Source organism: Leuciscus leuciscus (assembly GCF_965113295.1).
Source record: "Leuciscus leuciscus genome assembly, chromosome: 2".
NCBI classification, from domain to species: Eukaryota; Metazoa; Chordata; class Actinopteri; order Cypriniformes; family Leuciscidae; genus Leuciscus; species Leuciscus leuciscus.
In genome coordinates, this window is record NC_138726.1 from 38,152,479 (window position 1) to 38,178,015 (window position 25,537).

At 37.7% G+C, this 25,537-nt stretch overlaps 1 protein-coding gene across 1 annotated transcript; it reads right to left on the reverse strand.

The window, feature by feature from the left end:
* Nucleotides 1-1,906: 1,906 nt before the first annotated feature.
* slc9a5 (solute carrier family 9 member A5) lies at nt 1,907-25,134 on the reverse strand. Its single transcript, XM_082161137.1, has 16 exons — nt 24,705-25,134; nt 19,172-19,474; nt 17,828-17,991; nt 13,625-13,703; nt 13,335-13,512; nt 11,521-11,741; nt 10,968-11,170; nt 9,276-9,365; nt 8,408-8,478; nt 8,176-8,302; nt 6,290-6,381; nt 5,323-5,449; nt 5,038-5,187; nt 4,356-4,428; nt 4,116-4,247; nt 1,907-4,016 (listed from the first exon to the last, which is right to left on the reverse strand). Exons 1-16 carry the CDS (start codon nt 25,045-25,047, stop codon nt 3,460-3,462), a joined length of 2,910 nt encoding a protein of 969 aa, XP_082017263.1. The 5' UTR covers nt 25,048-25,134; the 3' UTR covers nt 1,907-3,459.
* Nucleotides 25,135-25,537: the final 403 nt, after the last annotated feature.

Sequence of the window (25,537 nt, forward strand, 5' to 3'; positions counted from 1 at the left end):
AATGTACTGCCAGCAAATGGATTTTTTTTTTGTACAAATGTTCAAGCTAATCCACCTATAACAGGCCTCTGAGGTCTAAGAAAAAAGGCTCCTGATTGAGCCTGTGTCTTTTGTTCTAAATTTCCTCCATTTACATTCTTCTAAATCACATATCAGGCATATTTCAAGCGGTTTCATGTAATGACCTTAATGGGGCTATTTTGTCTGGTTCTCCTGGCACAGTTAAGTTACATCCCTAGTCCCAACATTTTCTGTGGGCCTTTTCCACACTTTTACAAGAGTTAACGTGAAGTCCCAAGGAAGTTGTGGCTTCAACCACATTTCCAGTTAGTTAACTTACCAGAGCTAATGCAACCTGATTTTCAGATTTCACAATTTTTACTGGTAAATAACTTCCCTTTCAGACCAGCGACCAGTTGTAAAACATACTTTCACCATTTAAATTTAGTTAAATTTGAGTTTAGCTTACAGACTGCAGGTTGGATATGCCTGCTTAATCACTTGCACTATCATGAACTATCGTTAAAAAAAAAATTTTTTTTTAAAAATTGTGTGGATTTGACAGCGTGACAAAGCGATAATTGCTATGTTACCTGAGGCGATCTGCGGTAAAACAGAAGTTTACAAGTTGACAGAAATCCAAAACAAGTGCGCCTTCTGTATTCCTAAATATCTGCATTGCTAGTTAATGCCTAAAACACTGTAGGTTGTTGTCTAATACGTTAAGTTACATGTTTATCTTTAATCGGAAAGTTCGGACTATACATTCTGATGATCCTCGTCGAACCTCTGAAGCCGATGTCGCAATATTAATGCGCGATGTAACGTTAGATGTGAAACACTAAAGAGCGACCTATATTACTTGGCGGAAGAATTTATATGCGGATTATTAACAAGTCTTACAAGTCCGATAGGACTGTAAAAAAAATAAAATGTTGTTTTAAAATGTAATAAATAGGCTACAAACAAAATAAAAGAAAAAATTATAAGCTAAATGGAGAAATTTGCCATTTCCCCCTCCCCCTCCCCAAACCCCAATAATGTGTTATTAGTAGCCAACATACATTGGCCTCATTGTTAGTAAAGAGCATATTGAGATGAAATATGACACATTACATGTTAAGAAAATAATGAAAGATCATGGTAAATAGTTTGTGAACAAAATATATTTATTGTGTGTTATTTCCTAAATAAACCAGCAGGTTTGCCAAATTACTGCAAAAAAGTATTTAACAAAAATGATACTGTTGGACGCTAAATTACATTTGTATTAAATTTCAAGTTAAATTTAAAAACCGTGCCAAAAGTGCCTATAAAAACGGTTCTTTATGAACATGGCCTGTGAAATCTCAAGATTACTAAAGAGGGGCAACAACAACAAACCCTGATATTTAGTCAGGTGGGAAAATCACTTGGTGGAATCAGTTTAAAGTCTCCACATTCAAATCCAACTTTTGTTGTCTCGCCAATTACTTCATTGCTGGTTGGGATCTGTTTCAGGGCTTGAGGAAGGGAAAATGGCACATTAGCACATAAATGCGCTGTAGTCTTTGGAGGGCAGTCTAGGGAAGCCCTGCCTAAACCACAGGGACTCCTGGGTTGAAGGGGGAATATAACTTCATTATTCACCAAAGGTTTCCTTCAACGAGCCCCCTGAGGATCTACCTACGGATGAAATACAGTACCAGCTGAGACCAGCTAAATATGACAGAATAAAACATATCAAGAATTTGCTTTCATCTAACATTAAAAAGTTAAATTAACATGCAATGACGAGACGAACACTGCCATTCAAAAGCTCTGTCCTCTCTTTTGTTAACCTTATTCCTGCAATTGTTCAAATTCACTATTTGGCACATAAACATCACATAAAGTTACCTATAAAAAAAACACATGGGAGAAAAGATCTGAAAATTCCATTTTAATTTAATAGGTGGATCATTTAATTCCAATTCGAATTCAGTGGGGCCAAATGATTGGGGCAACATTTTTGCTAACACAACAAGTTCAAGTAAGACAATGCTGACCCACTCCATACTGTTCACAGGCACAATAGAGATCAACAAGGCCTCTTTCTCAACATTTAACACCGTCCCTCTCAAGGCACAACAATCCTCAGGACAGACACAGAATTGCACAGCAAAACAAAACAGTGGGCCGGCAGCTTCAAGAACACCACAGGTACAGTGGCCTAAATGGCTTTTAATTTTAAGTGCAAAACCCAAATTCTGTATACGATACCCTTTTATGGTATAGTAAGAACCTTAAAGGATGAAGACATCTGAAGACTTGGAGTAGACATGAGATGTACAGTATGCTATATGTTTGTCATTGTCAGACAAATTGAAAGCAATTTTAGAAACTGCATTAGAAAGTGCATTAGATTACATTGATGAGTCTGTGGCCTACAGTATTATTACGAATAAGATTTACACTGTGACAGTTCCAGCCCCCTACTACTGATAAAGCACATTAAATTCTAATGATCCATAATTAATTATTCATGATTATAAATATAGTGTCATAAAATTAAGTAAATTCGGACAAAAAAAATGATATTAAACATTAACATTAAACACTTTGGTTATCAAAACAGCTGTAGCTTTGTAGATTAAAATACAGATTCACAAAAACCTGTTATTTGGAAAGCAAAAGAATAAAAGGCATGAAGTTGATACATAAATAGAAAATAAATTAACAGACCTTGCTTTTTTGCCAAACACAACAGAGAACAGGTAATGTGCAGCATAGAAGCTTATGTATCCTGTACACATCATAAATGCTCCTGACAATCATCATGGATTATTTGTCATCCAATGTAGTGTTTGTGGATTTGTTATGCACATGTCAAGCCCATTGAGAGATAATGGCTGTGATTGAAGATGTGTGGCCCTAACCTCATGCGCTTTCTGTGATGTGCTGTAAGAAAAAGTGTTACTTTGTCATCCCAGTCTGAAAAGGGAAGACCTCAGTACTACAGTATTCATTCTTGTTTTAAGATGGATTGAGTCATTTAAAGATTAAAACTGTGAGAGTAACAATGAAATTATTTGCTGTACTTTTGTGTGAGTGAGGGAGGAAAGTTGAATAAAACACTGATAAACAGACATACCCAGTGGCTCCTTGGAATGTAGTTGTGCCTTATATATATATGTTCAGTAGTTGTACATTCTGACAATCACATATACAGGGGTACATAATACTGGGCAGATCACTTCAAACTAAACAAAAAGAAAACATGGAAAGTGGGCCGGTTTTCCTGTGTGAAAGGAACTGCTCTGTACACAAAAATAACTGGATCCTCAGCAAACTACCAACCTTTTCTAAACCCATGCAGCCTATTAGTGCTAAAAAATAAAACCAAATTAATAGTCTCTTAGAAATTAATTTACTGACTTAAAAATAAACTCTGGCCCGAGGAAGTAAAAGCCAGAAGTAAGATGATTAAAGGAAGCGATTCTACAGTTGGGTTGGCTTCCTGCTTTGTGGCTCCCCACCAGAAGATGGCACTGTCACCAGACTCCTAAGATATACACAAGGATTCCTTCTCTTTCCGGAGGATTGCGCAGCAGGTGGCGGAGGAGGTGGTGGCGGTGGCCTCAAAGACGACATTAGCGGCTGCATTTCTTGCTGTTGCTGAGAGAGGGTGCCTTCCTCCTCTTCCTCCTTCCCTGCAGGGAACTTGAATGGCCCTGAACTTGGGGAACCTGTATTACTTCCTGATCCTGCACCAGCACCACTTTTTCCCTTCGCAGGGGTCCGCAGGGGTCCTCCCAGCCTCGAGAGGGCGCTAATACGTGGATGCAGAGGCTCTGGAGGAGAAGCCAGGCTCTCCAGAGAGGAGATGCTCTGGTTCCAAGCCTGCTGCAGGTCTATTGGGATAATTTTAGTGGCCTCCACAGACACACAGGGAGGGAGAGAACCCACACCATTTTTCCATGGCAGGGTTTTCTCTCCACACGTCAGTGAGGGAGGGGCGGCAACCGGGCTCTGACAAACATCCAGGGCAGCTGGTACTGAGAGAACAAAAAGAAACACTAGAAGATATAGAAATGTTGGAGATGGGTAGCAATCAGGTCTCACTTTTTCTTACCACAATCGTATTCATTTCTCACCTGATTTTGGTCTCTCCTTTGGTGTTTCTGGAGCTTTGCGAGCCACAAAAGTAATGCCCACATCATCATCTTTATCTGGTTCAGAAGGATCATGTATATCCTCCTCATGTGCCATTGGAACCACAACTGGGTCTACAGACATATGTGCAAAAACATGTTACCTAATGCACTGGGAACTTTAAGTATCAGAAAATAGTTTTATTAAAAGATAATCATCACCAAGCAGATCCAATGACCAACCTTTGTCCTGCCAGCTGACATTTCGTCTGGGTTTTTCATTGGCGTCTTGCTCTTTTGCGTCTGACCCTTTCCGCTGTAATACGATATTATCCATATTTAAAAATTTTGGGAAAACAAAGTAAATGTATCAGATGTACAAGTTAAATACATATACATACAGTATCTCTGTAAGATTTTTTTTTAATGATGTCTCTTTTGCTCACCAAGGCTGCATTTATTTGAAAAAACAGTAATATTGTGAAATCTTATTTAAATATCAAATAAAATATATTCCAATTCTATTTTAATATATTTTAATACTATAAAATGTAATGTATTCTTGTGATGGCAAAGCTGAACTTTCAGCATCATTACTCCAGTTTTCAATGTCACATGATCCTTCAGAAATCTTTCTAATATCCTGATTTGCTGCTCAAGAAACATTATTATCTGCTCAAGAATCTGCTCACACACACACACACACACACACACACACACACACACACACACACACACACACACACACACACAGTAGCAAGCCATCACTCGTGAGTCATGATACATATCAGTAACTACAAACATTAACCTTGTCTCTACATTGACCTTACATACATGGATACTTGTCAGTCATAGACTACCATGGCCTCCCTCAGGTTCAGTTAACTCAATTAAAGTGTGGTTTTCTGCAGTTTTGAGCCCTTGCCTTTTTCTGACTGCGGTCTTTCTTGTGACGCTTGTAGCGAGTGGATTTAAAGGACTCCAGACGGTTGCGCATATTCCTCTGGAACACCTCCCTGTCCTGTCTCTCTTTTTCATCCACTGTCATGAAGTGGCGACTGTAGTGGGACTGGTACTGCAGGTACAGAGAAAGAGATGTCAACTGAAGCAAACACATCACATCATACAAAGTATCACCCATTTTACTGATGCAATATCATGCTTCAGAGCACTTTATAGTGAGAGGATGTGAGTGTGGCACATTCTGTACCCGTCTCCTGGGTTTATAGAGGTTTCCAGCAAGCACATGATGTGTCTCTAGCTCTTCCTCTATCTTGGCTCCTGGCACTGTGTCAATCACCTGGAGGTCTAGACACACCCCACTGCCGTTCTCTCTCCTGAGAGATCACATACAGAGACACAGGGAGTTACAAGAACCCACATGCATGGAAACACATGTACACTTACGTCACAGATATACACAAAAACATGTCTGCACACACACATAAAAAAATGCCCTATGCAAATAAAAAACATAGTTTATCTTTTATTACATGTATTAATTAAAATATAACCAGTATTTTATATTGTTTTGTCTAAACACTCTTTAAAAAAAAAAATTATGTATTAAGTTATAAGTTATAAGTGTATATATGTTTCAAATAGTTGTATATTGTTTTGAGCACAAATCTCTATTCATTTATTTAGCACTTAAAACAAGATAATAATAATAAAAAAAACTATTTGCCAAAGGGTCATGATACCATTCAAAATGTTGGGGTCAGTATTTTTTTAAAGAAATGAATACTTCTGTTCAGCGAGGATGCATTTAATTGATCAAAAGTGACTAAATACATTTATAATATTAAAAAAAGATTTCTATTTCAAATAAATGTTGTTCTTTTGAACTTTCTATTCATCATAATTCAGCTTTACCTTCACATGAATAAAATACAACAATAGTTATTTTAAATTGTACACACAAAATGACTGTTTTTACTGTATTTCTAATTAAATAAATGCATCCTTGGTGAGCATAAGAGACTTTTTTCAAAAACATTTAAAAAAATCTTAGACACTATCTTTGAACGGTAGTCTATATTTGATGGTTTATATTTATCTTTTTTTAATGACATTTTTAAGTAGTTTTTACTGGGCAACAACAAGATAAAATTGCTGATTAAGTTTTTTTTTTTTTTTTTTTTTTTACGTGATGTTCACAAACACAAAATACTCACAGGTAGTTGGTAACATTTGTGACCTCTGGGAAAGAGGTTCTGCTGGCCATGGAAGGCAGAGAGAGTCTAGCAGAAGTCAACACATTCCCACCCTGAGAGACAGAGAAATAGCATCAAATATTAAACTTGATTCTGATTGGCTAATACATAAAGTATCAAGCTATTGATTGATGTTCCTTAAATGCCCAGCTATGTAAGTAGCTACAGTTTAGTATCACCTATCATCTCCAAACCCTTCCAATACTGTAAATGAATGCTCAGGTGGTATTACAGACAATGCAAAGTGCACATTTATATTCAATAATTCAGCAGTCCCAGTGTGAATGTAACCCAGCTCTCCGCTCTTCATTCTCCATATAGATGGTTTCTCTTACTACAAATATCTCTGGCATATGGCTAATGAATGACTAATCTTTCTTGATATACATAAGAAATTAAGCATAATGTTTTAAACAGTCTGTTTTGCCCTATTTCACAGGGCATTGAAAATATATACAAAGTACAAAACCATGGGAAAGACATGCAGAAATGTGACTAATATAGAGAAAAAACTATTTTTTAATTATTATAGCTGATAAATTAGTTTTTTCCCTTCTCAAATGAAATGAATAATCCTGTGCCTCTTTCACTGGGTGGTCTGAAAGAGAACAGAGGTTTCTCTATCTCTCAATCTTGTGCTAATATTAGCTTGATAGCTACTCTCAGGAAGCCGAGCTCTATGAAACTCAAGGGTACAGGAAATGAACTTGCTGGAAGACAAAAGTCATGCATGATTAAAATTCCAGGTGTTATAAACATTTTCAGATCAAGCACATTGTTTCTTTGGAGACGTGAAGAGGAGAGAAATTATTTGAAAGACGAATCTAACATGAGAAAAAACGAATTATTACTATTTACAAACAAACTAAAAAAAGAATCAAGTGGGCGGTGTGTAACAATTATGATGTGCATGTCTGTACATTCATATTAAAATATCTACTGGAGGCCCTTCTTTCTCTTTCCTCTTTAACTCTCTCTCTGTATGATGCCATCTCCAGCCAGTATTTTTGTAGATATGTTTGATGTTGCAGCTGACAGGTATCAGATGCCTACAAAGGACCAGTATTGGCAGAGACACCGTGGCGTCAGGGTAACTAACAAAGGGAGGAATTATACTCTGCTCTTCTCAAACGACTCTCTTGAGCCTCAGAAAAGATCTCAATGCTTCCTTTGCTCAATGCTATAATCCAGGGGCTTTCACTCTTTAAAGGCCTAGGGACCCCCAACCAGACTCTCAGTCAACCCACAGACCCCCAGTATTTAAAAAAAAACTGTAGTATAACTTTTATTAAGAGAATTAACTAACATTACTACAATGATTTATGTTCAATCAAAAGTTTAGAAATGAAAATTCATTGAAAACCTTGGCTAAAATCCATAGGTGTGAGTGGGTGAGTCTAAATAAGGATGCATTTTAAGGATACAGCTGAAAATAAAAGTAGTTTTAATAGGGGTTTTAAAGCGGATTGATTGTTGTATTGCACAGCAGTGCTGATTTTACCTAGTACTGATTTTTTTATTTTTTTATTTTTGAGTGTGGGCACCATCTAGTGGTCAATAATTTTAATACAACAATAATACTGATGGAACCCCTTACAAAAAAAGTAGATGGCATCACACCAGTATGGTACACACCATGGTACACCAAGTATGATGGTACATTACATTCCAAAAAAATACCATGGTACTACCATGGCACAATGTCTAAAAAATGTGTATTACCATTGTTAATGACAGGAAAAGCAAATCCTAGGAAAATCTTAACCCAGTTTCACCCAGAGCAAACTTTCCAGCAACCTTCCTTAAAAAAACTGTGTACCTGATATACGGCAGCATTATCCTTTTACCTGATCAATGACACTGATGGCATCTCTGATGTTGATTTTCTGATAGGCCTCCCACAGTTCACTCTTATGGTACACAGACTTTCTCAACAGCAACTTACTCAAATAGTTCTTGTCAAATTGCTCCCACCTAAAAAACAATGAGACTTAATAACACAATACTGCATTTGTTTAGCTCTTGTAAATTGACGAGTACATCTCTCATCATGAGAATAGACAGCTAAGTGCCACTCACTTGTCCCTCCAGTGATGGTAACCATTCAGACCAGCAATGTCCTCCACAGCTGTCAGAATGTGGTCAAAGGCCTGAAAACAGTTCAGTGCTTCTGTCAATTATTAATGGCTATTGTATTTGAATTATTTATTCGCATTTATTTTATTAGCATCCATGGCTATTTTTAAGTGCACTTGAGATCAAATCCTACATCTTTTGCAGACATTTACAAAAAAATCCATGGGTGTTTTTCAAAATATTTCTTTGTAAATAAACTAGACATCGGCAATTGGTGAGCAGTTCAGTCTTAAGTATGCAACACTATTCTATCTTAAATTGCGTGGTGTTAAAATCTTTTTGGTCTACACAACTTTGGGAAACTGTTGCTTTCCATGAGAATATCTCTTCTATCCTCCTTTATTTTCTCAGAATCTCTCCTATATTATTTCAAATCTATTCTGTCAGCTCAGCTACACTACAGGCTATCTTTAGCCCAGGTTTTCGAGAGCTCAGTAGGTAGCCCTGAGTCCCCAAGTGTGCATAGAGCAGCAGGATATGTAAGGCCTTCAGAAAGAGGATGAGGTAAATGACAAGGCGCTGTGTGACCTCTGCCTATGTGTGCACATCTATTTGTGGAAAGGAAAAAAAAAAAAAGGAAAAAAAAGAAGAGCTCTGATGATTAATTCATTGGAGGGAAGAGTCTAACGTCAGTCTGTCAGTGGCAATACTGCTGTTTCAGTCATCAGATCACAAGCACAGCACAGATAGCAAGGTCAACATCATCACTCACACATTTCACCACAGGCAGTCAGGCAGGGATAGAGGGAGACAGGTGATAAGAAACAGAGACAGAAGAGAAGTGAGAGTGTTGGAAGCGATATTGACTCACACGCTCATGGATCTCTTCGTTGATGGTAGGTTTTCTGTTTGTGCTGCGTGGCACTTTCAACCATTTCACTAAAGGCTTGATGGTTAAACCCTGGGAGGGAAAATTTGGGAAATGTCAACAAAACAGAGAGAGGGCACCATCCAAATCTTTCAACTAAATATCACAGCTCACTTTTCTAGTAGCAGCAATAAAATTGGTCTTTTAAATAAACTTCTACCTAATTAAGCAATACCACACTAAAAAATAAAAATGCTGTTTTACAAATATCAGCACAGCTGTAATTGTTTACACCAGCATTTAGACCAACGTGAGTGTGATCGTGAGTGTGATACTGAGAATTAATATTGTATATTGGTGATATTGAGTATTAATATTGAGTGTGATATTTGCAATAAAACAAGCTTGTTCACTAAACAAGAAGTTAATTCAAGAAGTTAAGAAGTTAACAGTAGTCGATTGTCGAGTTCACGCGCATATCACGCTCGTGAACTCGACAATCGACTACTGTGGACTTCGACCGAAAACAGGAAGAAAATACAGGTATGAACGCTGGCTAAATTAACATCATTTTTATTAATATCTTTCACATCTACTGCAGTCAGATTCACCGCGTTCACTCTGAAGGAATCACTCACAATGGCTGGGCACTTGTAATGACACATCAAGGATGTTAAGAGGCTAAAAGCAGATTTAAAACGTGCCCCATTGAAGTCAACAGGGTGCAAATTTTAAAAAGAGGATAACACGATGTAGGCAACACCGATTTTTGTCGTTGTTCTCTGTACTGACAACACTTTACTGCCAAAAAATTAGCTCAATGTTAAAATTGACCGGAGTTCTCCTTTAATGAGTCAATGACTCACTCGTAAAGACAGTCGCTTGTTGCCACCTACTGGCGTATCGAAAGATTCTCTGAAAAATCCCCACTACTAACACAGACTGACAGTGTCAAAAAGTATATTATTTATATCGTTTTTTATGTCTATGTATTTAATGTTTTAAAAGCTATACTTAATTTAAAAAAACTCAATACAGTTTATCCACAGCTACCTGTTACAGAAAAAACAACAATGCATACTTGTCTAACAAGCATGCATATTTGTAGGATCTGTGGAAAGATAAGTTCCTAACCAAAGCTTGGCAGTATATACTGATGATTTCAGCAGTCAGATATTCTGTGACATGTTGGATAGACTATATATGACTGACAACACACGCATAGGCACTCTATAGAGATTCTGTGGTCATGAATAATAGATGAAATTGGAATAGGGTAAAAAGGCTGGCACTGGCCAGATGGACACACAGACACACACACACACACACACACACACACACACACACACACACACACACACACACACACACACACACACACACACACACACACACAAACACACACATAGGCAGTACCATCAAAATCACTCCATTCATCATAATTAGCATCTCTGTTTCAGAATAGCTTTGGAAATAACAGCAATTTAACACAGTGGAGGGGAAATGTCATCCCTGCAAGGCTATTAGCTGTACGCTACCCACACACATACAAGTAATGATAATAATCACAGCCTGAGGAAAGATGAAACAGAAAGAAAAGAAAGAACACTTCTATCAAAACAAAATTATTCTGTAAACGTGAAGGGGAGGGAAAACACAAATAGGAAGGAATACAGAAATTTCTAAAAGAGTTACCTGAAACATGACTGTGAAGAAAACCACAACTATGGTTGTTGCCACAAAGTAGTCTTTAGCCTTCACATGTTTTTTGTCTAAAAGAACCACCAGAGCAAAGGCCACAGCTCCTCTGAGACCGCCATATGACATCACCACTTGATCAATCTTGTCAAGCGGAACCAGTCTAAACCAGTTCAGGAACCAAGTCTGCCCTACTACACCTGCAAATAACATGTTGAGCAAATACATATGCTAAGTGTTAGAGCCGAGGCTATTAAACATTGTAAATGTATAGTGCAAGACTAAATTGGCATCTCAACCCATTATAAATGACAAAAGTAATCAAATGAATATCAGATGAAAATACATGGTACATTTTCAGCTCACACGGTTAAGGAAACTATTTGATGTATGTAGCCAAAGTGAAAGTTAATTGTGAGGCTGTGAGTGAAGACATTTTAGTGAGAGCTCTCTTTTCATTTTTAACTTCGGTAACCAAAAAGTACCCAAAAATACAATGTAACTACCATGTTTTCTGAATAGAATAGAATAGAACAGAACTCTCTCTTACCTATGGCCCTGAAGACTAAGATAAATATGAGTGTGCTGACAACAAGGCCAGTGTCCCAGGCCCATTTGGACTTGTCCACAGCTGAGATACCCAAAAAGATGAAGATGATCGTCTCTGCAATGCTGGCCAGGGTTTTCATGGTGTACTTCACGGTGGTCCGGGACTTCTGGGATATATTGGCTTCCACATACTTCTTGCAGCCAATGCCACAAAAAGTCATCCTGCCATGAATCAACAATAACATATATAATGATGATAGAATAATAGCTAATACCCTAGCTTAAAAAATTAAAATTAAAATACTACAGAAAGTAAAAAAAAAAAAAGCATCCACATTTAATTGTACTTAAGTACTACTCTTAACTTCTTTTTTTTTTTTTTTTTTTTTACCATATTGTTCTATGGTAGAAAAAGTAATAGTAGTATGCGGTTCCAAATTCAGCAACTGTTTTCAAACAAATCGGTTGAGGGAATGATTCAATTGACTCACTCATAAAGACTTCACTCATAAAGAATCAACAATAACATATATAATGATGATAGAATAATAGAATGCAATAGATGTATTTTATACATAAAAATGTCAAAATAATAAATAATAGTTTAGAGTTTAATAGATAGGTTGTTATTGTCCTTATGAATGGTTTCTGACCTTTGTACCTTTGGATTGATGTCTATATTTAGACAGAGATATGAGATATCCCTATATTTACATTTCATATACATAAGTTAGCTTTAGACAGGAATTACGCTTTGCTCATTGTGTTATATATGAGTCACTTTGCAGTACTCATTGAACAGACCAGAAAAAATGAAGAGTGCTGAATTAAATTGATGAGATTGTATTCATATAATCCAGTCTCTAGTGACCTTTTCTCCTTATCTTTAAATCCTATTGTGGCTTATTTCATTTCTAACTCCATACCACCTTGTGCAGTAAGTGTGATGAAGATCCATGAGGGGGCGCTCCAAGTAATGCATTAGTATATGCTTACAAAATCAGCAGACAAACATGCATATTTACTTTAATGTGAGTTCATTCCTTTATATCTAGTAGTACTGATTCCTGTCCTTAAAGCATTTTGTATCCAAGCATGACTCTGCATCTTGAAATCTGTTCTATTGCTGTGCAAAGCAATACTAAAACGGGTTAATAATCTAATTCCTCTGCTCATAATCTCATTATGTGATTTATGACCGCCACAAAAACTACTGAGATTTACAGCTCTGCACACGTTTTGAAAACAATCTGAAAAATTCCTTAAATTGGCCACGGAAATATTCATAAACAACATGTTTTCAGCGTCATGTGCACAGATACACAGATACACAGCTCACACAAACACACTCACCAGTTCTCATTCACTGAATCATTTATCCCTGACCCTGATGTGTCCATTCTTCTTTCTCTATTATGCTCAGATGTTTCTCTCTATTTTTCACTGTAGTGCTCTTAAGGCATGAATCATCTCCCCTCTCAGCATTAATCCTGTCATTTAACTTCTCATCGTTTTAAATGTCAGCCACCACAGTGTTTGTCACAGTGTTTGTCACAGATCTGCACAGACACGCACATCTTTTTCTATCATGATGAGGACATTCCATTGATTTCTGATTTTATATATTAAGGTAATGATATTTCTATTTCTTGTACTGACACAAATCTTTCTGCATTTCACAATTTCACTCATATTTAATTGGGTATATTATTTGTCTTTTGAATTCATTTTGAGTTTGTGTACAAATATGCAGAGACTCAGTTTCAAATAAATTCAAATTATTAAGATGAGTATGCTGGCAGTGGCAAAACTCACGAAAGAATGGCGGACAGAGAGAAGAGTTCTGCCGTCAGGTAGGCCAGGTAAACCAACAGGAAGATGAACAGTGGCTCTATGATGCGCACCTTCTTTGTAAAACGAGTGACAAAGGCCAGAATAACAGCAAAGATGAGACCAACCAAAGTCCCTCCAATGCTGACAATGAGGAAGGAGACTGGAATGATTGCAGGAATGAAAAAAGTATGTTTCATGTAAATATTAACTCATTTAAATATTATACTCAACAATATGGTGTTAAAGAAACAACTGAAACATTTTGTACTTACCAATTCCTTTAAAATAGTCTGCGGTGTAAACATTCCCTGGTCCCACTTCCACAAAGGATATGTACACTTTATATAAGACCTGTTGAGACAATTATAAATGCATCTCTCCAATGCTAAAAAATATGAAAGATAAAAATACAATAAACATTAAAACATAAAAAAAACACTATGCTTTTGAATAGTACACGACTGTTAAAAATGATGGGGTCAGCAAGAAGTCTCTTTCAAAAATTATCACCACGGCTGCATTTGTTAGATCAAAATTCAGTAAACACAGTAGCATTGTGAAATAATACAATTAAAAATAACTGTTTTGTATTTTAATACATTTTAAAATTCAATTAATACCTGTGATGGCAAAGCTGAATTTTTAGAAGCCATTTCTCCAATCTTCAGTGTCACATGATCTAATTTGGTGCTCAAAAAACATTTCTTATTTCTTTTTATTATCACTGATGAAAACAGTTGTGCTGCTTAATAATTTTGTGGAAACTGTGATACGTTTTTCTTCAGGATTCTTTGATGAATAGAAAGTTCAAAGTACTTTTGATCAATTTAATGCATCCTAAAAAGTATTAATGTATTCAAAGTGAGTTAAAATTACATTTAAAGCTATGGCGAAAGAGCTTGGACAGACTGAAAGTGCATCTCCAATTGTTCCCCATAATATCAATAGTAGATTTCCTATTGTGTACATCAGATGAATTAATATGAAGCTCAGCAGCAAAACTGAAGATGTGCAATTTTGTGAAGAGCATTGTCCATCTGAAGGCTCTCATGATTGGCTTGAATAATGAACCTGTCTTACATGGCCATTAGACCAGTGGCACAAGAGACTGAGCCTTACATTTCACTCCTCTATGAACATAACTAAATGAACAATGTTATCCAGAAGCTTTGATAATAAATGCAAAAAGAAGAGGCTTCCCCTTGTTCACAATGAGCAATTCTACTTTGTTGATAAGACTTTTGTTCAGTCTGCTATTCAGTGCCTATCAATAACAACAAGCATCTAATTAACAATAGATTAGTCAAAGCAGGATCTTCAAAACAAGCTCTAGACGTTAAGTGCATGCTGGTTTGAGCGGTTTCCACTGCATTTTAGACAGATTGAGATAGTGGCTCTCAACTCAATCAGTGTCATAACCACATTTATCGGTATATATATTCAGAGATTGATCACAGTCTTACTCTGAATAATCCGACCTCAAGTGCTAGCTAACCTTCCAGTAAACACACACACACAATCACACTATAATCTGCAGCCACTTCTACACTGAAGCCTGGTGGGAACCTGCTCAAGAGTTCAGAATCCCTAGAATGTGACTGTGGTAACTTTACACCTAATCTGATGCATAAAAAGGAGATTTAAGCAAAAAATCTTGTAATAACCTGGCTCAAAAAGCTTGTAACATAAAGAGAACAAAAGACAATGATTGAGCTTAATAAAAAGTTATTTATTGAAACATGCCTAGGGCAAATCGAATCAAAAATACATGCAGAATGTAAACATACTTTTTAGACCAGGGGACGGGGCCCAGTAGGGAGACTCAGCAAACTTCCAGGGGGCACCAATGTAAAAAAAATGTAAGTAGGTATATTAACAATCGTAATTAAAATTTATATTACAACAGATGTACACACACATCAGCTTAGATTGGAGGATCTTTGAATATTGTCTTAGAAAAATGGGGGCTCAGAGTCAAAAAGGTTGAGAACCACTGTACAGTTCACCCAAAAATGAAAATACAGACATCATTTCCTTAGCCTCATGTTGTTCCAACCCTATATGACTTTCTTTCCTCTGTGAGACACAAAAGAAGAAGAGTGTTTTTTAACCAAACAGTTTTGGTTACCAATGACTTCCAGTGAACAAAACACTGTCCCTCAGAAGAAAGTGGCCTATCCCTTTAAAAAATGTTGGTACTGTTGAAATGTTGTAGGGTGGGAGAATGTGTAGAAGTAGATGGGGAATGTGTTAGTGATGGTTGGTCATTGGGCATAATCTTCTACACATGGGTCAACAAGTGACACATCTACGAATATATCGGACTTGACCTGCTATACCAGTGAACATAGTCAAGTCAACACAATCCAAACTTTGCTCAAGCACGAAATTGATATTTCTGAGGATTAGATCTAATCCCAACAACCTTATGTAGTATAAACAGTTAACACTAAATCAGCCTATCTCTAACCAGAAGCTACTGTTTGACCCTAGAGTATAGTTATATAAAAATACGAGGGGAAAAAGGGAAATGGTTTGGATAATTCAGTGGAAATGCCTTAGCCTAAGTCATTTACTATCGATTTGCTTCTCCAGAGCAGGTACTGTAAATGACTTTTGGGTAATCATGTCAGCACTAGAGTGTTCTGGTGTAAGGTTACCATAACAACAGATATGCGATTGAACATATTAGACAATAAAGGCTTTAGCATTTTTACAAAAGAACAGTATTTCAAGATTATTATTTTCTATTTCTTTTTTAAATTTCAATTCATGTAAATGTATCATGATTTCCACAAACACATTAAACAGCACAACTGCTTTCAACATGTCTAATAATAATAAATGTTTCTTGAGTAGTAAATCAGCAAATTAGACTGATTTCTGAAGGATCATATTAAAAAATATTACAACAGAAAACATTACATTGATTTAAATTGTAATAATATTTCACAAAAGTACCATTTTTAACTATATTTTTAATCAAATAAATGCTGAGGTGAGCATAAGAGACTTCTTTCTAAAACCAATTTTTTTTTTTTTTACTTACCGACCTGAAACTTTTGAAGGGTAGTGCATTTCCTCACTCACAGCACTGACCATTACACTCTGCTAGTAGCGTGTTAGCCATGTAGACAAGCTTAAATGGTTAGTTCACCCAAAAATTAATCCGTCATGTTGTTCCAACCCCGTAAGACTTTCGTTCATATTCAGAACACAAATTAAGATATTTTTGATGAAATCTGAGAGCTGTCTCACTCCTTCATAGGCTGCAAAAACGAACAGAAATAACGACTTTATTCAACTATTCCTTTTCTTCTGTGTGGGCCTCTGATGTGAGTTCACGAGAGTGCCACGACGCATGCACAAGAACTGAGAAGATGATGCAGATGGGTCTCGATGTAGTGTTTAAAATGGTTCTAAAGTGTGCATTTCCTGGATGTTCGAATCATGAGAAACCAACGAGAAAACGTAAAAGTGCCTTACCAATGCCGCAAAATGAATGGATTACCTTTCACACTTTCCCATCAAATGATCGTGAGCATAGATATCCACATAAGGCTAGATATCTTAAGGCGGAGTCTCGAACGGCATCACCGGTGGCCATCTTGTCACAGGGAAGCTTTCTGGCGACCTCTGTAGTATCTGAAGTAAGGTGAGTGATCAGCACAAACACAAATCCTCTCGTCTCGCTGAAATTTTGACGGATTTACAAACGGTTTGGTTTCTTACAAATGTTATTAACGTGGCTATAATTCTTTCATATGGAAGTCCATTGTTATAATTATTCATATGTATGCAGTGTCATAACTACATCTCTGACGTTTATAACAAACCAAACTGTTTGAAAATCGGTAGAAAATTTAGCAAGTTATAGTTATTTAAAAGTACATGCACCATTAAAACACGTACAAACACAATGTTACGAGTGAGCGAGCTCCCTGTGGCAAGATGGCCGCCGTGTGCGGACGTCGACCTCCATTGGCCAGCAGCGTGGACGAGACATCTAGCCTTTATTATATGATATCTATGATCGTGAGCATCATCTTCTCAGTTCTCGCGCATGCGTCGTGGCACTCTCGTGAACTCACGTCAGAGGCCCACATGGAAGAAAATTAATAGTTGAGTAAAGTCGTCATTTTTGTTTGTTTTTTGCTCACAAAAAGTATTCTCGTCGCTTGATAAACTTGAGGTTGAGCCACTGTAGTCACTTGGACTATTTTAACAATGTCTTTACTAACTTTTCCGGGCCGGCAGATGCAATTACCTAGCAGCCTATGAAGGAGTGAGCCAGCTCTCAGATTTCATCAAAAATATCTTAATTTGTGTTCCGAATATGAACGAAAGTCTTACGGGGTTGGAACAACATGAGGGTGAGTACCGGTAATTACTGACAGAATTTTCATTTTTGGGTGAACTAACCCTTTAAATAGTAAAAACAATTCATTTTGATGATTAACAAAGTCCGGACTCACCACAGTGACAGCATCATTGACCAGTGACTCGCCAAAGACAATGATGAAGAGTGTCTCATTCACATGGACTTCTTCAAAAACAGCGATCACTGCTACCGGATCCACAGCTGAGATCAGAGCTCCAAACAACAAGAACTCCATCAACCCTGCATCTACTTTTTCATCTGCACACAGACACGCAAACAAGCTGCAGTCAATAATTACAAACAAATTGATCATATCACATGCAGCTCTAGTGGTGTGGTACAGACAGTGGTTAAAGATCTGGAATGGTAATTCAAATCTTGCAATGGTCAGTTCATAAGCTGCACTTGGGCCAGGCTCTTTAACCCTCTTTATGCTCCAGTGGGATTTTCCCTGTGATAAGTGTACTGCATGTTGCCTTGGATGAAAGTGCCCTACCCTTTCTTGGGTCTAAAACAAAATTTAAACCACATCTAATTCTTATGCAATACTAACAGTTTTTAGGCAGCGATGACTCCCCCTAAATAAAAATTCTCATAAAATAAATTTGTGATTAGACAAGTCATGTTAGTAGCAGTCATAAAAAAGCTGATTTTATCTATAAGTGCTGTCAAATCGATTAATCGCATCTATAAAATCTGTGTATATACGCATACAAATATATCATATCAACAATTTTTTTTATTTAAGATGCAATTAATTATAATATACATAAATTATAATATATATATATATATATATATAAACACTATGCATAAACAATATACAAATTCATAATTGAGTCAATGCAATATTTATACAGCATAACCTGTATTTAGGCTTACAGAATGAACTAAATAACTTGGCAAAAAAGTTTTTAGTGATAAAAATACATGTAATTGTTTATTGAATATTCCTGTCTTTTATAATACTGCAGTTGTCAGTATATTATATGAAAGCATTAAGGAATGAAAATGAAAATCACAGTAACACAAGGCCTCAAATGGCTTACTGCTTTACTAAAAGCAGTGGTTCTCAACCAGGGGTCAGGACCCACTAGGGGGCATCAGTGAACTTCCAAGGATGGTTTAAGAATCTTAATTAAGAAGCTAAAAGCATTTTAAAAAATGCATAAACACATAACATTTCATATTTTAATTTGTCTCCTCAACAGTTCTTGTTTTATTGAAGGATTATCAAGTTTATTGTTTTAATAGACTGACACACTCCTAATTTATATTAATAAAAAGTTTGAAAACAAGCAGCTTTGTCATCAGTACATCAGACGTACCAGAGGAAATATTCCACCTACATGGCTGAAGAAGCACTGTATGATCTATGATCATTTAAGAATTCATTTTTGGTTTCATTTGTTTGAACTGACACCCCATAATAACTCACCTATGGCCCCTGCCATCTTGACTCCGTATAGACAGAATCCAGTGCAGAAGGCATTCCACAATGTGCCTACTACAGCGTACATCAAAATGGCACCCAGGTTGTCGAAGAAGAGCCGTGCTGGCATGAAATACCCAGCATCCCCCACTATAGTTGGCAGAAGAAAGAGGAAAAATAGCCCTGGGTCCAGTTGGTACGGCTGCTTTTTGCTGGCAATAAGAACCACTCCACCCAGAACCAGACCCAGCAGAATCAGCATACAGCTCTCTGGGACCGCTGTGGTAAAACGCTGAGAGAAGTGGAATACTGAAGATTGCAGAGCAGAGAAAAGAGACAACAGAGAAAAAAAGGTTAACATGGATTGAGCATGAGATGAGAGATATTATCTAGCCATGCACTATCCTAAAAAAGTGTGAATGCAAACATAGTAAATGTTCTTCATTGTAATTTCACTATAGCTTTAAGAAATTTAACTTTTTATTGAGTTAATTGCAGTAAGATGCACGTGCCAGAGACAACCAAATGCATAAAATAAAACAAACTAAACAATGCATATAAGGAGCATAGTAGCTTCATGGCCCACGGCAGCCAACCAACCAACCTCATTTAAAGAGTAGTTTATAAGTTACAGGTGCTGTAATTCCATACCCATGGTTTCAGATAAAACGTTACACAACACCATTCTAACGTACAATGACTCCCAGTGACAAATACTGAGTCACAGTAAAACATCATCTCATACTGCAGCTTTAAGAAAGGACTATTAAATACACAAATGGCCAATAACTGAAGAAGGTGACTGCATACTAAATTCACCAATACAATGCAGGACTTTACAGTCGTTTAATGGAGCATCTGCTAGAATTCATCACAATATTTCCACTGGGCAATGCAGTATGACCAGTGTCCATTCACAAGTCAGACATATCAAATGACTGTACAAAGCATTATAAGACGAGGAACAATCACACCGCAATAACCCCATGCTCAGGTTCCTGCACTGGATCAGGACACTGAAGCATGAGGTGCAGAAACCACATTAAAGTAGTGTTTATATGGGAAAAGGGGGATTTGATAGATCATAAGATGTTTCAATGGGGATATATTAGTGAAAATTATGTTGATTAATAAGGCTAATTAACAAAGCTAATCAAGGCACAGACTGGCCTCCATTTATAAAAGCATTCCTCATGAAATGTGTGAAAGCACAACACATTATGGCCTAATGAGAGATTCTAATGGCATGATCTGGTTTCCATGATCAGAGTAATTTTGTGGAGGAGGGAAAATCAAGAAGCATAACAATCACCGCTCACCATGAGTCATTCACACAAGGACAGAAAAACACTGACATACACCCAAAAAGCATACTAGACATCTGCACAAACACATGCATGTGTACACACACACAAACACTAAATAACAAAAAAAGAAGAAAAAAAATCTGAGGCATATGCCTAGATACATATACACATAAAAATACACACAGGCAAATATACATTCATATGTGTGATTCATTTCTATCACAAAGATTTTTTTCTTTTAAATTGTTACTTGCCCTAAGCTTTCCAACAACAGTCCACATATAATTACAGCCATAATGAAAGATTATTAAATCCAATTAATCCAACACCCTTCATTTTCAGGGACAGACAGACACAGAACTTGGGACAGTTAATTAAGAACATAGAGCTTCATTGATTGAACACAGTCAACATTGCCATCCCATTATGATTATATTTTTTAAAACAGGTTGATCATTAAGTTAAACTGTGTGTAGTATAGAATGGGATGTTACTTTGTATCACTCCCATGACTCAAACTTTGATGTTTGAGAAAAGTGTATTCTGAATGCAATCCTCTGGTAAATGAGAGTGTTTAAGTGACAGGGCAGGTCATAATCATCGCTACATAAGTATATGAATTTATTTATTTAGTCAGTAACTGAACTAATGGGCAGTGTCTTTTTTTTCATATTAACACAACTGTCAGTTAGTACTCCTATCTCTATCTACACTATATTGACAAAAGATTTGGGACGTCTGCCTTTACCTGCACATGAAGTTTAATGACATCCCATTCCTGATCCGGAGGGTTTAATATGGAGTTGGCCCACCCTTTGCAGCTATAACAGCTTCAATTCTTCTGGGAAGGCTTTCCACAAGGTTTAGGAGTGTGTTTATGGGAATTTTTTACCATTCTTCTAGAAACACATTTGTGAGGTCAGGCACTGATGTTGGAGGAGAAGGCCTGGCTCGTAGTCTCCGCTCTAATTCATCCCAAAGGTGTTCTATTGGGTTGAGGTCAGGACTCTGTGCAGGCCAGTCGAGTTCCTCCACACCAAACTCGCTCATCCATATCTTTATGAACCTTGCTTTGAGCACTGGTGCGCAGTCATGTTGGAACAGGAAGGGGCCATCCCCAAACTGTTCCCACAAAGTTGGCAGCATGAAATTGTCCAAAATTTCTTGGTATGCTGAAGCATTAAGAGTTCCTTTCACTGGAACTAAGGGGCCAAGCTCAACCCCTGAAAAACAACCCCACACCACAATCCCCCCTCCACCACACAATGCAGTCAGGCAAGTACCGTTCTCCTGGCAACCGCCAAACCCAGACTCGTCCATCGGATTGCCAGACAGAGAAGTGCAATTCGTCACTTCAGAGAACACGTCTCCACTGCTCTAGAGTCCAGTGGCGGCGAGCTTTACACCACAGCATCCGACGCTTTGCATTGCACTTGGTGATGTAAGGGTTGGATGCAGCTGCTCGGCCATGGAAACCCATTCCATGAAGCTCTCCACGCTTGAATTCACTGAGCTCCTGAGAGCGACCCATTCTTTCACAAATGTTTGCAGAAGCAGTCCGCATGCCTAGGTGCTTGATTTTATACAACTGGTGCCATGGAACACCTGAATTCAATGATTTGAAGGAGTGTCCCAATACTTTTGGCAATATAGTGTATCTATCTATCTGTCTATCTGTCTATCTATCTATCTATCTATCTATCTATCTATCTATCTATCTATCGTACGGATGCAATGTTATGGCAGTACTATAATGATGCTATGGGTTAAGGATAATATTTACTTTATACACTTTACCTGTAACACAACAAAATGTTGTATTGCCTTCACCTGTTCCGGCTGCGTGTACTCAGCACTTCAAGTCAGCTGAAAACTGTGCGCAGGTGCTTCAGATAATGCTACTTTCTCCGGATGCAAGACAAATATTCAAACTGAAATTTTATGGCGTTACCGTGGCAATTGAATCATGGAGAAACAGATGATTGAGCTACATGATCTGATGTAACTGCATGTCTTGGCCAAAAATACAAGCTGGAGGGACGCCTGAGAGACACCCACACATGCAAATATAGGAGGTAGAGCATTTTGTGTTTGTACTGTATATGTATTTTCGTGAACTACACCACAAAACATACAACCAGTTTCTCTGTTAAACATTTTGCTCTCAAATCCTAATTCTTCAATAATCAATCTGATCTGATTATTGCACAACATCATGCCATGTTTTTCATTTCCAACTGATAATGCACTCGTGTCCTCCTGAAGATATCTTTATAATGTACAGTCGTGCTCAAAAGTTTACATACCCCTTGCAGAATCTGACATTTTTTATTTTAACAAAATAAGAGGAATCATACAAAATGCATGTTCTTTTTTTATTTAGTACTGTCCTGAATAAGATATTTTACAAAATGTTTTTACATATAGTCCACAAGACAAAAAATTGCTGAATTTATAAAAATGACCCTATTCAAAAGTTTTCCAGCAGTGACTGTATGTGATTTTGAGATCCATCTTTTCACACTGAGGACAATTGAGGGACTCAAACACAACTATTAAAAAAGGTTTGAACATTCACTGATACTCCAGAAGGAAACATTATGCATTAAGAGCCTGGGGTGAAAACCTTTGAACATATATATTTTCATTTAGTACTGCCCTTCGGAAGCAACAGAAGATACTTACATGTTTCCCTGAAGACAAATTAAGAACAATTTACCTTGATCTTCAAACTCAAAATCTCAAAAAGAACGGGGTAATTTTTTTATAAATTCAGCAATTTTTTGTATTGTGGACTTTATGTACACATCTTTTAAGTAAAATATCTTTTTCAGGACAGTACTAACTAAAAAATAACATTGTATGTAAACATTGGAGCACGATTGTACACGTAGGCCTATGTTTTTTTTTTTTTTTATGGGTTTTTTTTTTGCTTTGCTACAGTGCAGAAGAACAAAATATAGACCTCTCACGTGAAGAAATCATTCTCATGATTCGGATCTTTCAGTGAATCAAAATACGTTAAAAATCGTTCACAAATAGGACAAATCGAGCGTTTCTCGAGTGAACTCTTAAACTCGCGAACCGAGAATCATTTCATTCGTAACGAGCAGAGAATAGATGCTTTAGCAGAAGCCTATTTGGAGTGAACCGAGAATTTGACTGATGCATTTGACAAAAAGTTACTTAACAGACACAGAAACGTTAATAATAATTTAAAGTGGCCCAGACAGCAAATAGTGTTGGCCCAGATCCGGGCCACATGTCGGCCGGATCTGGGCGACACTGTTGCTGTCTGGGACTGGAAACTGTTACAACTTGATGTTATGAGAGTTTTATTAAATCTAAATTTAAAATAGTTTAAGCCAATAAATTAATTTTAGCACTGTAGGCTAAATGCAAATTATATTTAGGCTCAAAATGACTTCGCAGGCATGATTCGGTTTATAAAAAACAAAGCCTGCAACAAGCTGAAATTGGGAAAATATGAAGCATATAAACAGCATTATTATTAGCATATAAACAGCATTATTAATCAAACCACATGATAGCAGGTGACGTACAAGAATAACCGAATATCTTTCTGAACCTGTTTGTAGTAAACTATTCGAAAGAACCGATTCGCGGACATGAATCGAACTTCCCACCACCACAGCCAAAGCGTGAGAAATGATGATGGAAAGATGAGTCATCATAGCCAATCATAGCTCGCCGCTACTCCGCGGAGACTCCCGGATCGGCGGGAGCCGTGAGCTCACAGTCCACAGAAATATCTCACGGCGCGTTATACAGCACGGATGCAAAAAGTCACGAAAATTACAGGTACAATCGTAACGTACACTGCTGTCTTTTTAAACGCTGTTCGCTTATCTCCAGTAAAGCTAAAAGCCCATTTTATTATTGTGTGAAAATGTCCCAGAGGAAATGTATGGGCTTTATTGCCATGGCAACCACCCGCGTCTGTCACTTAATGACAGTGGATGTGGAAGTGAAGCGCTGCGCGCAGGTGGCTCGCGCTTTTTACGCACCGTTTTTACAGCCATCTGACCAACACACACAGCACCGAAGGCCCACTTTAATAAAACGCACTACACATTCACGTCCTCAACATAATCCTTCCAACACTGTACGCGTAACAGTCCAGGAGCCAGAGTGAGCTCGGAAGATTAAATACATCCAAAACAAAGCTCGTCGAGTAAGCGAAAACGTACATCTTGCATTACAGAACTTACGTATTTTCGCCACACTGGCCACCAAAAGCCAGCTGGCTATAATGTAAGGTGTCTGCACGTAGCTCCATTCCCACTGCACTATCTTGTACCCTCCTCCGTGGTGGTGAGACGACTCTCCGTCCTCCGTGCTCGGGGCCGTCGGCTCCTCCGCAGACCGGGCGAGCGCAATCCCGGGATGCCCGTACTCTTCCCGGGCTGGAGTATGGCGGGAGGCGACGGGAGATGTGACGGCAGGTGCGGCGCTTACCCCCGGCTCTGGCGAGAGCGACGCTCCTGTCACGTAAAGGTCAGTCGCTGCATCACTAGCCACCTTTATGAACAGAAGAAAACTCAAGCACCGCATCTTTACGGCGTGTTCAACGGCGTGTCATCTTAATTTCTTTTATACACTACTGTTGCGATGGTAAGCCCTCCACGGGACGCCCCGTTACCGGTTTACAACATCAACACACTCCACTCGCCGGTAACTCGCGAAGGTGCAGCTGGCGTATAGGGACACGTGATTCGTTCATGCACGAGGAGGTTCTCATTAAAGAGCCGTAACTCATCATCCTCATCAAAACAGACAGTGCGCACCCAAAACTCGTGTTATCAGCCTATTTTTTTGTGCCATGCAATGAAAAAGGACATAAATGCTAAATAAATTGCTAGTTATGTCAGAATAACCAACAAGTCGATTTAGCCTAGTTATTTAAGCAGTAGCCTATATTCAAAATAATAGATCACTAAAAGAAGCCGTCAATTGAATTGACAGATGCGCCCCCAGGAGGTCAAAACATCTGTCCTAGATGGTTTGACTGTGGCACTAAGCAAATAAAGAATAAAAACAGAAA

Bases quoted from the DNA above. Each gene is read 5' to 3' on its own strand.
- slc9a5 (XM_082161137.1), bottom strand. From the start codon at position 25,047: ATGCGGTGCTTGAGTTTTCTTCTGTTCATAAAGGTGGCTAGTGATGCA. The intron at 13,513-13,624 runs GTAAGTACAAAA...CAATCATTCCAG, and splicing joins AGACTATTTTAAAGGAATTG to TCTCCTTCCTCATTGTCAGC. The intron at 8,303-8,407 runs GTGAGTGGCACT...ATTGTTTTTTAG, and splicing joins TACCATCACTGGAGGGACAA to GTGGGAGCAATTTGACAAGA.